The sequence below is a fragment of the Lathyrus oleraceus genome, chromosome 7 (assembly GCF_024323335.1).
Source record: "Lathyrus oleraceus cultivar Zhongwan6 chromosome 7, CAAS_Psat_ZW6_1.0, whole genome shotgun sequence".
Lineage (NCBI taxonomy): Eukaryota > Viridiplantae > Streptophyta > Magnoliopsida > Fabales > Fabaceae > Lathyrus > Lathyrus oleraceus.
In genome coordinates, this window is record NC_066585.1 from 452,293,627 (window position 1) to 452,307,056 (window position 13,430).

Sequence of the window (13,430 nt, forward strand, 5' to 3'; positions counted from 1 at the left end):
AATGTCTAGGATATTCTTTGCGCCGTGACAAGTTGATCCAAACGCCGATCATACATTATGTGGTAAACATCTTTATGGAAATTGGAGAAAGAAGTATCTAGGAGAACTAAGGAAACAATCTTTATGGAGAGCTGCTCGAGAAACCACAATTCACAAATGGGAGAATGCTAGTGATAATATGAAAAAGTTAAATGAAAAGGCATGGAAGGAAATAACTCAATTGCCTCCATCTATGTGGTCCATGTCAGTTTGTAATCTTCATACAAATGGTGACTTGTAAGTTAATAATATGTGTGAAGCTTTTAACAAAGCCATTTTAAAATATAGGAACAAACTATAATATCTCTCGTAGAAGGTTTAAAATTCTATATGACCAGTAGGATTGTTAAACTTTGGGGCTTTATGCTTAGATATGAAAAAATATATGTCCTATAATACATAAGAGGTTGGAGAAGTAAAAAAAAGTTGTAAGTTGGAGTCCCATGTGATTTGGAGACTTGAATCAATCTATCTTTTATGTGTAAATGGAACTAATCAATGTGGTAAATTTGAAAGATAAGACATGTCTGAGTATGGGCTCTGATTTAACTAAGATACCTTGTGTACATGTTATTTGTTGCATGTGGCTTAATAGCAACAACTCAAAAGATTTTGTTTTACACCGATACATGTATGCATTGTAATTGTGTTCTTTAATGTGTTTAAATAGTAAAATTGTTGCTAATTCTATTTTTTAATTTGCAGGAAAACTACCTTTGTGAACTGTTATAACAACATCATTTTGTTGAATAATGGACATAAATTATGGCTAAGATATGAAGGATTGTCAATTCAGCCTCCATTTGTTAAAAGAGCTCCATATAGATTAAAAAAAACAAGAAAGGCCAATGATGAGCCAAACACTAAAATAATAAAGAGAGTCATAGAAGGACAAATAAGATATTCGACTTGTAATAATTTTGGACACAATAAGATAATATTTATAGAGAAGATAACAGTTGACAAAATGATACCAAATAAGGAATAAATTTGTTAATTTATTTTGTTTGTTCGGTTATATATTCTATTTTATTATGATAATTTTTATAGTTGTTATTATGATATGATAATTGTTATAATCGTCTTTATAATAATTATTTATTTGTTTGTTCATGTAGTCACACAAATCATTTAAGGATCTAGGAACTAATTCAACACATTTAAGTTTAAAAATAAAAATAAAAAGTTATTATTTGTTGATTTAAATAAATTAGAAAGAGTTAGGTTAAAGACAAAATGAAGTTATAAATTAGTTTCGGTAGTCGTTTTTTTCCTCAAATTATTCAGTAGTTCTTACCTATATAATGAGATAAAAAAAGTGTATTGAAAATGAACCATACGATATTTTGTACTACATAGATTCATTGTGGGTCTAGGGCAGCAGGGCAGGAGAAACGAGTGGAGGACGAAATTGGAAATGATATTTCGAGCTACATTCCACGTTATTTGCATTGTCTTCTTTCTACTTGGAAAGCGCCGAACAAAATTTTAGATATTATTATTCACCAAATACTCACTCATCGAGAAGAGTCAAAATTCGCTCACTGAGTCACAAGAAAGTTAGTAGAAAAAACAATGGAAGAGGAAGGAATAGGGTTAGTGTTAGCCAGAGCCACAGAACTTCGATTCAAGATCACCAACTGCATTCACCACAATCCCAAATCTTCTCCCAATGCTCTCGGCGACGACGAAGAAGAAGACGATGATGCTACTGATAGGCTTCTCAATATTTGCGATGCACTCGAAGCTTTGGAGACTCAGCTTTCTTCTCTGCAGGTGCATACTCTCCCCAAATTAAAATTACTCCTTTTTGTTATTAAGTAATAATTGGGTTTTTATTTTTAGTTTTTATTTTTTCACTGTTCATTGAATATGAATTTAGGTCATTTTTTATATTTTTGTTAATTAATCTTTTTGTTTTGTTATGTTACTTCAATACAAGTGTGGTTGAGATTTGGCGACTTAGTTGTATTATTGATGTGAAATGAAACTTAGCTTACTGCAACTACTAAATAGTTTATCAATCAATATACGTTCGGTGTTTCACACTCTTTGCTACTTTTTGCTACAACAAAAATAGATTTTTCATCTCTACTATTACTATTAGAGAGTGTCTTGGGGTAGCACTATAGTAGAAAAGATTGTGGGAAATAGACGTCGGTTGTTTGGGCATATAGAGAGAAGACCGGTAGATATTGTGGTAAGAAGGATAGATCTGATGGAGAGGAGTTAGACAGGTAGAGGTACAGGAAGACCTAGAAATACTATACGAGAAATTATTAAGAAAGATCTCGAGATTAACGATTTGGATAGAAACATGGTCTTAGATAGAACATTATGACAGAAGCAAAGTAGAATCATTCACGGATAGCGGCACGGAGTGGTCGACCACAAAAGTGGAATAGCGGGATGACCCTCTATTTGTTAATTTTTTTTTGTGTGTACAAATTGCATATAATAATTATAAACATACATTTGATATTTTTCTTGAAGTGCATAAATGACTACATAGGAAGGTTAAAGTTGAGTCTCAATTCAATTTTGATTGAAAAAAATCCAAAATTGTCCTTAAAACTTAAAAACGTTGTAAATTTATGGGGTAATTTTGTTTTTTTAGAGGGAAAAGGATAGTGGGCCAGAAACCGCTCCAGACCGGAAACCGCTCTGCTCCGCTATCCTGCTATTTACCCTATAGCAACCGTTATAGTGTTCTGCACCGCTAAGACTCTTCCCATAGCGGCTGGCCTCTGCTCCGCTCTGCTATTGGCCGCTATTGACTACTATGGACAGAAGTTGATTTATGTATCCGACCTCACTTAGTGGGCTAAGGCTTGGTGGTGGTTGTTGTTGTTGTTGTAGTATTTCTACTATTAGTAGAAGGTTATGAACTTATGATCATTGATTTTGTAATAGTATTTGTATAGTATTTGTTATATGCGTTGTATTTTTTTTTATATTTCTTTTAAGAATATTTCTACAATAACAAGACATCAAATTGTTGTGGTTTTTGTTGTCTTCTTCACTTAATGGCAAAAAGATCTTATTGTTGTTGTTTGGTTTATGTAGTCGGCTTCGCTAAATGGGGAAAAATCTTATTGTTGTTGTTTGGTTTATGTTGCCGGCTTCACTAAATGGCTAAAAGATTTTAGTGTGGTTGTTTTGGTAAAACATTCAAAATATGATTGAGATAACATTTTTGGAATACCAAATTGGTGTGTATAATTTACAGGTTCTGCAACAACAACAACGGTACGAAAGAGAAATTGCCTTGGCTGAGATTGAAAACAGTCGCAAAATGTTAATTAATAAACTCAAGGAGTATAAAGGTAAAGATTTGGAAGTGATACATGAAGCTTCCACTTTTGCCAGTGAAACAGTGGAGCCAAACAATGATCTGCTACTTCCTCCTTATCCAACCCGTCCTCCATATTCTATGTCTCTTGACAAGGAATATCTGTCACAGAACCCTTCTGTCAACAAGTCTGGTCGCAATGGATTAATCACACTTGATAACGTGATCGAGCCTAAAAAGAATCCAAATGAAAAAGAGAAAAATCATGTTGAAGATGGAGGCAAAAGTTCAAGAAAAGGATTATGGTGTGTTATAACTTCTGCAGCAAAAACAATGCTCACAGTTGTTGGCGTGGTATCAATATTGAGTTTGTCTGGATTTGGTCCTAATTTGCACAAGATTCGTTTCAATGCACAAGGCAGGCATCACAGACTAGAAAACGAGAACGTGACATCTACCATTGAGAGATTGTGTCCACCTGGGAGAGTTTTGGTGATGGAAAACGGGGAGGCTCGATGTCTAGTGAAAGAGAGAGTTGAAGTTCCATTTTCATCTGTTGCTGCAACACCTGATATAAACTATGGAAGTGGTTAAGATTAGCATTTATTCTCCGCATTGTATATCATTTCCCCCAATTTTATGTTCTAATTTTTGTTGATATGATGTTGAAAAAATTACCTTGGTGGTTGATTTCATAGTCTTTTTTTAGTAACTGATTGATTGTCATGGTTAGTGGTTGATATTTAGGTAACTGTTGCATTTGATCCTACTTCTAAAGTCGTGGGATCAGGCAGTCCCTTTTTTCCTCTGGGGATTTGTCACAGAGCAGCATAGCAATTCCCTCTTTTTCATGCAGATTTCTGCTCAATGTTGTGTAAGCCTCGTGTGAGACACGCAGCGACCAACCCACTCCTTGTTGTGCAAAGCATATCCCTTTTGTAACTTTCTCTCTGACCTCATTTTTTATGTACAAAGCTGTCAATGAGCTCCTCCTATTTGTGAGAATGTGATCAGCCTTTCTGCATATTGTTTCACATCAGTGGTGGTCTTTACGGGATATATTTGATCGCACTTTTGTGCAAACAGAATTGAAAATGCTCCATTTCTTGTATATCTCTGCAGATTTGTAATCTCAATTGATATTGAGTGAAGTGTTTTAAGGTGATGTGTGATGTGGTTGACTGATATGATGTAGGATTTAAACCACCATTCGAAGATGGAGTTGAAGCAACAGAGCATATTTTGGATGAACATAAAAAACTTGGTGGAACAAATCAAGATGCAATCCGAATGTAAAAAAGGATCAAACTGCCCAGTTTCGACCCGCTTTCATTAATCCTACGGAAAATTTCATTTTAAGTCCTTTGATATATCTGCATATGAAAGATAGGTAACATAATTTTGAACTTGATGGATAGAGTTTTTGAGGAGGCAGGAAAAGAAAATTTTGTCCAAATTTATAACCTGTTAAACGTATTACAAGACAATTTAAATCAAATTACAAAACAATTGATAAGCTGATCCCTCTACAATTTTGAAAGAAAAAAAAAACAAATTTTTTGTGATAGAATAATTATTCGTAAGGTTTTCTTTAAGGGTATTCTTGAGGATTATATCTAGATCTTTTGAATGTGCTGAGAACACCGGTATAAAGGAGAATATGAAATTCTTTATGATAAATGGATGTTTAGTAATTAGATCCCATGTAATGATTTTAGTAATGATATTAGGTATAAGAGCTACTAATTAGATCCCATCTAATGATTTTAGGCCTATATAGGTACGCTCCTTTAAAAAAAATGGCACCCCGTCTTATTTTCTAGAAAAAGAATGGAAGATCTACAAATGATTCTCTCGTGTAATAGATTAATATGGAATATTTTATCTAACACAATAATCATTCAATATTTTGGTACATCTTGGTACTGCAATACTCTGGTACATGCTGACACGGGTGGCAAAATGATGTCTTAAGTTGGGTCATCCCCTTTAATCCGCTTTTAAAATAGGTTGAGAATAGGGCGGGGCAGGTTAATTTTTTGAATCCAAATGGATTATTTTAGGGTTTTAGTGTGTTTGTTTTAAGTTTTTGGTATTATAGTTACATTGTTTTGTTTATGTTGAAGAATATGACATTTACATTAAAACTTGTTAAAGTTTTACTATGTGTTGTTAAAATTTATCGATCTCTTTGGTAATGATTAACAATTTTGTAAATTATGTAGTAAATCAAATTGCAAAAAGATAAATGGCGGGCCAACCCACCAACTCGTTAGTAAACGCGGCAAGCTTGGCTTTTGAGATCAGACGTCTAAGTTGACCCGCCCCGCCCCGCCCCGCTTTTGGACGGGTTTAAACGGGGCAGACCTAAATGGACCGGGTCACCCACTTTGCCATCCCCACCTGCTGGTACAAGCTGTCAACAATATTATCTTGTCTCAAGTACTCAAACTCTGTCAGGTTTCTCTAGTCAACTATAAGTTATAGAGTTTATGTTTTTAATCCTCTAGTAAAAGATCAAATTGTCAATCTCTGAGAGTTCATTTCTCTAGCTACCATAAAGAAAGTATATTCTTTGAAAGAATAACTTAGTTAATTTTTCCTCTCAAATGTATGAATCGAGAAAAAACTAAGCAACAATACAAATTGTACAAGTTTTTCATGACATAAAGTACAACTTCGGGTGCAATAAGCCTCGTTGCAAAAGCAAAGTACACAAAAAACTTGCTGCAAAAAGTACAAGATCTCAATGGCTCGTTTCTTACAAGATAAAAATTATCCAACAGTTATAAAAAAAATAAAATTATTTAATGACTAAACTTCTCACTATTTTATTAATGATTCAGTAAACCAACTTGCATAACAATTCTAAATAAACATTTTCAAGAATCAACTTAGAAAAAGAAAGAAATTCCATAAACATATTGAGAAGAAGCTCTACTAAAAGAAAGAAGCAATTGAGTGATCTCATTGTAAAAAAATTCTATTAAAAAATTCAAACACTTGTATGTGTGCAAGTAGAAAGTCTAGGAGAGAAAAGATATGTCTTTATGTGTGTTGTTGACTACTCAAGATTCACTTGGGTCAAATTTATTAGAGAAAAATATGACACATTTGAGGTGTTCAAAGAGCTATGTCAACTTCTTCAAAGAGAAAAATGGATGAGGATAGTAAAAATCAGAAGTGACCATGGGACAAAGTTTAGAAATTCTAAATTCTCAGAGTAATGAATGTACTTCAGAAGGAATTGGTCATGAATTTTCATCTCCTATCACTCCTCAACAAAATGGGGTGGTGAAAAGGAAAAATAGAACTCTTCAAGAGTCAACCAGAGTTATGTTACATGCCAAGAAACTTCCTTACTATTTATAGGCTGAAGCAATGAACACAACCTGCCACATACATAATAGAGTGACCATCATAGTTGGGGCTAAATGAACTCAATATGAGTTGTGGAAAGGGAGAAAGCCAAGTGTCAAGTACTTCCACGTCTTTGGGAGAAGGTGTTACATCTTGGCAGATCAGGAACAAAGAAGAAAGATAGATCCTAAGAGTGATGAAGAAATCTTCCTTGGATACTCTACAAATAATAGAGCTTATATAGTGTATAACAAGCACACTAAGACTATGATGAAGTCCATAAATATGGTCATTGAAGACTCTCCTAAAGATAAGAAAGAGGAAGAAGATGAGGTTTCTCCTCATCAAACTGATGTCCCAGACAAAGTCCCACCCAAGGAGTCTGACATTGTGCTTGAGATCACAAATTCTAATGATCTTCAAATCAACAAGGGAACATCTATCAGGGTTCAGAAGGATCATCCTATAGAGAATATCATAGGAAATCTCAACGAAGGAGTTATGACAAGATCCAGAGAAAGTATTTCCAGTTCATGCTTTATCTCTAAGATTGAGCCCAAGAATCTCAAGGAAGCATTTAATGATGAATTATGGATCAATTATATGCAAGAAGAACTTTGCCAGTTTGAAAGAAACAAGGTTTGTGAGCTAGTTCCTAGACCTGAAGATGTGAACGTCATTGGTACCAAGTGGATTTACAAGATCAAATCTGATGAAAGTGGTAAAGTGACAAGGAATAAGGCAAGGTTAGTTGCTCAAGTGTATACTCAAATAAAAGGAATGGACTTTGATGAGACATTTGGCCAAGTAGCCAGACTAGAATCCATTAGACTATTGCTAGAAATTTCATGCATGCTGAAATTCAAACTGTTTCAAATGGATGTTAAAAGTGCCTTTCTAAACGGGTATCTCAAGAAGAGGTCTATGTGGAGTAACCTAAGGGATTCACTTATCCAAACTCTCAAGATCATGTTTTTAAATTAAAGAAAACTCTATATGGTTTAAAACAAGCTCCAAGGGCATGATATGAAAGATTAACTGAGCTCATGATCAACAAATGGATACAATAAAGGATGAATAGACAAAATTCTATTTGTGAAGAATGATGGATGGAAGCCCATGGTAGCCCAAGTATATGTGGATGCCATAGTTTTTGGTGGGATGTATGACACGATGATGCAACATTTTTTCAACAAATGAAATCCGAGATTGAGATGACTCTTGTAGGAGAACTAACTTACTTTCTTGGTCTTCAAGTAAAGCAAATGGAGGACAATATTTTTGTGTCTCAAAGCAAGTATGATAAGAGCATAGTGAAGAAGTTTGGTCTTATCAATGGAAGCCATAAGAGAAATCCTGATGCAACTCACTTGAAACTTTTTAGGGATGAAAGTGGAGTTGATGTTGATCAAAGTATCTACAGAAGTATGATAGGAATTTTTCTATATCTCGCAACTACTAGACCTGATATTACATTTGTTGTAGGAGTATGTGTTAGGTACCAAACCAATCCTAAGATGAGTTATCTTACTCAAGTGAAAAGAATCTTGAAGTACATAAGCGAGACCTACGACTATGACATATTGTACTCTCATGATACAAATCTCATACTTGTAGGGTATTGTGATGCAAAATGGGTTGGAAGTGCTGATGACAAAAAAAGTACATCAGGGGGATGTTTTTTCTTGGAAAAAAATCCGATTTCTTGGTTCAACAAGAAGCGAAATTGTGTTTCATTATCTATTGTTGAAGTTGAGTACATTGTTGCTGGAAGTAGTTGCATGAAATTACTCTAGATGAAACAGATGCTGAAGGAGAACAATCGAACAAGATGTCATGACATTGTTCTGTGACAACTTAAGTGCTATCAATATTTCAAAAAATCTTCTTCAACACAGCAGAATCAAACATATTGACATTCGTAATCATTTCATTAGGAATATTGTGAAAGATAAAGTGGTCAATCTAGAGCACATAGCAACTAACAAACAACTGGAAGATATTTTCACCAAGCCATTGGATGATGCCCACTTTTAAAAGTTAAGAAGTGCATTTGAAGTGTGCATATTGAAGATCCTATAGCAGTCAAAGACTAGGAAAGATGCAAAGAGACCAAGTCAATATCTCTCTCTTATTCTCTATGATGCACATATATTCAGGGTGATTAATTCCTTTCCAATCACTCTCTTTATCTGGTCTACCAATACAAGCAAGAGAAAAATTATCACATCATTTTCTTGCATCTTCAAAGTGTGTGTGTTGGTCATCATGAGTCAAAGACCTGGAGCTTCAAAGAAGAAATACTCTGACAAGGGAATTAAGGCTGAAGAAACGAAGAACAAGGGTATTAGTTCCACCTCCCCTGTAAATGGAGGGCATGTTCAAAGTGCCTCATCTGTTAGAACATCTATAGTTGGTAAGAAACCTGTCACTGAGACGAAGGTCTTGAAGAAGCAACGCGTTCAAACTCATGATTCTGACTTAGAGGCTGATGAAGACTATGTTACCTTCCTTGAGTTAGGTCGTTGGTCAAGTGATGTAGTCTGAAGGATGTTTCAAGTTTTTCTATTCTGGCCCTCGTATCTGGGCGTTTTTTTTTTTGGATTTGTAAAGGCTTTATAGCCTCTTTAAACTTTTTTTACAATAAAACAACCTGATAAAATGAGCTTTATTCTCCTATTTTTCTGAATTTATTATTTCTAATTATTTTCTCATAATCATATCTTTGACCCAACTAACCAAATATTTATTATTACTAGCCTCACGCTTCCAATATTCACATTCTCCACCCCATTCTCATTATTTATATAATTCTAATTAATTAATTAACTTTATTACTCACAAAATATATTTAATTAAATAATTTCATACCCAATTAAATTAAATAAATAAATAATTAAAGTTGACAATTAAATAAGTTAGGGTGTTACAAAAGCTTTCTCATAAAAAATATTATTTGTAGTAGTGAAAGTCACATATAACAAGGGATTTTGCCAAAATACAAAACAAGAAGGCCAAATCCCTAACATCTTTTTGGAGATGATATCGCCAACCAGCGTTCCACCATTGATGGTGATTTTTTCCTTCAAACCTTCCATAACTCTCTTCTTTTGAAACCATATTAACATAAATAAATACAGAAGAAAAGAAAGGTTTTGAAGTGTTACCTTGAATATGACAAGCTTACTTACTCACAAGTTGTATACTCCACTAGAGAAGTGGTGCAAATGTATCAGAATGAAGGTCAATGTTGAAACAGTTTTTAAGTGTCGGGTTTTGTTATCGTATCCACAGAGATTGTAAGATATCACTGCCGTTCAATGGTTGAATTAATCTTAACTTAATGTAACACTAGGGTTTTGGTTTTAATCAAGTTATCTTGCATACAAAGTAATTAATTGCGGTAAAAGTTACGTTTTGATTAATATGAGAAATATTGTCAGAGTTAGGTTTCAATGATTACATTTGCTTTGCATGTATTTGCTCGGTCAACAATCTTATAAACTCCCTTAGATGATAAATAATTTCACAAAGTCCTCTCAATGCGTTTCTCTCGAACACCCATTGTGAGTTTTGTCATTTTGATCCATTGTTTCTCTCGAACACAATCTATCAAAAAGACAACGTTTTGGTTCAACCTTATGGTGAACAAAATCATTCGTTACTATCTCTAGCTAACAAACAAGTTTGGATGAAAACCTAGGTCAAGAGTCGGTAAACATCTCTCGATCAAATACCAACACAAAAGAGTTTTAAATAGAAACAAAGTTTTCATCATATATTTACCGTTAAAGAGTTTACATATGAGGATCCTTACATTTACACACAAAGCTAGCAATCACCTACATCTAACCTTGACAAATGGAAGACTTAGCTACTCATTTTCATGGTAGCTTGGTCGGCAAGTAAGGAAAGAGGGTTGATCAACATCCAAGTTGAATAATCGAAGTTGGATGGGAATCCACCTTCTTTTTGTGGAAGATGGTTGCTAGATGAAGAGAAATGAAATTAGGGCATAAAATCTCCCACAAAGCAATGCTGTAAAATATCTAGGAGAAAGTACAAAAAATGGAAAAGTTGGTAAAAATGAGGTCTGGTGCCCAAAAGTGGCACCTGCTACTTATAGACAAGTGCAGAACTGTCATGTTCGCTAGGCGAGCAGAATGGCTCGCCTAGCGAAGGTCCAAAATGAGCACAGAAGGCTCCTGCGCCCAGAGAAAACAGGGCGTTGGTGAACTGTCATGTTCGCCTAGCGAACATACCTTCGCCTAGCGAAGGAAACGCCTCAAGCTCGCCCCCAGCGAGGTTGAGAGGTTTTGCTACTGGAATGCTCGCTGGGGACTCGCTAGAGCCTCGCCTAGCGAGTGAGTGCTGGCTGCACTTTTTCACCAAAACAGAATGAATTCGCAGCAGACTTCGCCATGAGCTCGCCTAGCGAATTAATTTGCTAATTTACTGGAGCTGTTCGCCAGGAGCTCGCCTAGCGAACCCATTCTTCGCCACAGCCTCGCCTAGCGAGCAGGCAGATGAAATGCTCCTTTGCTTTGGTTCCTTTGCCAATTCTCTTGTGTCTTTATTATCAATTAATTCATGCCTTTCCTGCACAATAACAAACACATCAAAGGCACCAAGCTTGTTTATCAATGTACGCATTCCATGTAAAATAAATGTGATTTTGACAATTTTAGCAAGGCAAAAGAGTGAAAGATGCCCACATATGATAGCTCAAATAAGCAATTTTGGGCATCTAACAACTCTCCCCAACTAGATTCTTGCTTGTCCTCAAGCAAAGTATGCCTCTTGAAAGACAAGAGGATTTGCATAAAGAAACAGTTTCTCCGAAGTTGGATAAACGGCTCAAGCACAAGCGAAATTCGCATATACAAGTTCCCAACGGTTTGAATAAAATAATACCTAGGAACTTAAACTTAAATAGCAATGCAAAATATTTATCTATCTACAACAATACTCTTCTGAATGAATCATCCTATCTCTCCTCTTCGAATAAGGAATGAAGATTTTGCGCGTTTGCAACCGCGGGACTAATCTCGCTCTCTAACAAATAATGAAGAAATCAAACAGATTCATACAATGTCTAATCAATTTAAAAATGGTACTGTGGAAGCATAAAGATCACTAAGGGCTTTTCGGTTGAAGCTTGGTCAGGTTAACAAACAAGGGTCATTTCTAAGGCCATTGAAACGAAAGTGCCGATGCAAAAGAGACATTCACAGTATTATTCACACTACTCGACTTGTTTCATCTGTTTCTTATTTGTAACCTTCACAACACATATTCCACAACTCAACTCTTATTTTTCACTATTTTTCTTCCAAGCAAGCATTCATTTTCATTCTTTATATTTTTGTTCTTTTCTTTCACATCAAATGTACAAAACAGATGTTTCTTTTCTATATTTTCTATACATATATTTTTCTATGCTTGCTCGGTTTTTCTTTTCTTTTTCAAGAGTTGTGGTGCTTACCAATTCTTTTTCGTTCTCCCCAACTTATTTCTTCCACACCCTAAGTGAATGCTCTTACCTTTTTACGGCAAAAGAACAATAATCAATATTTTCCGGGTTGTAAAAAAAAGATTTTTGAGATCTCGCTTTATTTCAAGCCGAGATTCAACTGTTTAGGCTCAAAGGGGTTAACAAATACTCTCTCTGCTCACAGGTAAGTTGTTTTTGGATGTAGTTGTGCTCGAAAGAAAACAAGTGCCTTGATCATTTCTAATTGCTTCCACAATTTCACAATAATAACAGACAAATAATGAATCACATGAATCAACAAAACTTATTAGAATCCAGCATTTAAGTGAACAATGGAGGTTTCCTCACACTTTGTGGTTTTAGGTTCTAGATGAAACATTCATTCAATTATGTTGCACAAAGACAATATTCAATTTACCAAAAAGAGTAAAGTTCCTAATGCATTCTAAAATTCTAGCCGACGGTAACCATGTACCTTAGCTTCATTCACTTGTTATTCTTATCATTGCCATCCAAGCTCGGATGCACCTTCATTGGGTACTTCTTGAGGAGCAACCAATCTAGAAGGGTTTGCCACTCATTCAACCAAAAATTTATTAAACACACAAAATTAACAACAAACATAAATAACATTAACTGAAAAATAAAATTTTGTTCGTGGGGGACAAAACACCCCAATAGTACAACCCATGGTCAAAATACAAAATTCGAAAGTACAAATAAAAATGACATAATAAAAACTGAAATACAAATACTCAAAAACTTAACCCACAAAGGGCTCAAGACTCCTCTTCACTACCGGCTTCAGAACCGGTAGCCTCATCATCAATATCCTCATCATCAGCTTCAGCTCCCTCCCCCTCACCATAGACTGGCCTGTCCACAGGCCAATTAGCGTTGAGCATAAACTGCTCACGCGCTAACAATGCACGAGCACCGGAGGGGTCATTACCTTGCAGCTCTAACCTCTGCATACTGTTGTGCATGTCAATCATAGCTCTTTGGGATGCTGCCATCCACTCAAAACTGTAGTCACAAACAGCCCTCAGGTACGGATCAAGTCCGGGAGAAGAAGCACTAGGACCATCAGCAGCCCGAGTACTTCCCGAGGCCGTACTGCCAGCGGTAGCCTTAGCTCTACAATACTTAGCTACATACCGATCATCAATTGGAGCCGGGATCCTAACCTGTCCACGAGACGGAAGTCTCACCCTAGCCTGTATACATAAGCTCATAATCAAACAC

General features: G+C 35.5%; 2 protein-coding genes across 2 annotated transcripts; both read left to right on the forward strand.

Moving 5' to 3' along the window:
- The first annotated feature begins 1,375 nt into the window (after positions 1-1,375).
- LOC127105240 (plastid division protein PDV2) lies at positions 1,376-4,043 on the forward strand. Its single transcript, XM_051042406.1, has 2 exons — positions 1,376-1,815; positions 3,269-4,043. The coding sequence occupies exons 1-2, from the start codon at positions 1,615-1,617 to the stop codon at positions 3,923-3,925; spliced, it is 858 nt and encodes a 285-aa protein (XP_050898363.1). The 5' UTR covers positions 1,376-1,614; the 3' UTR covers positions 3,926-4,043.
- A 3,844-nt stretch (positions 4,044-7,887) lies between these two features.
- Positions 7,888-8,487, forward strand: LOC127104317 (secreted RxLR effector protein 161-like). Its single transcript, XM_051041506.1, has one exon. The coding sequence runs from the start codon at positions 7,888-7,890 to the stop codon at positions 8,485-8,487; it is 600 nt and encodes a 199-aa protein (XP_050897463.1).
- The last annotated feature ends 4,943 nt before the right edge of the window (positions 8,488-13,430 follow it).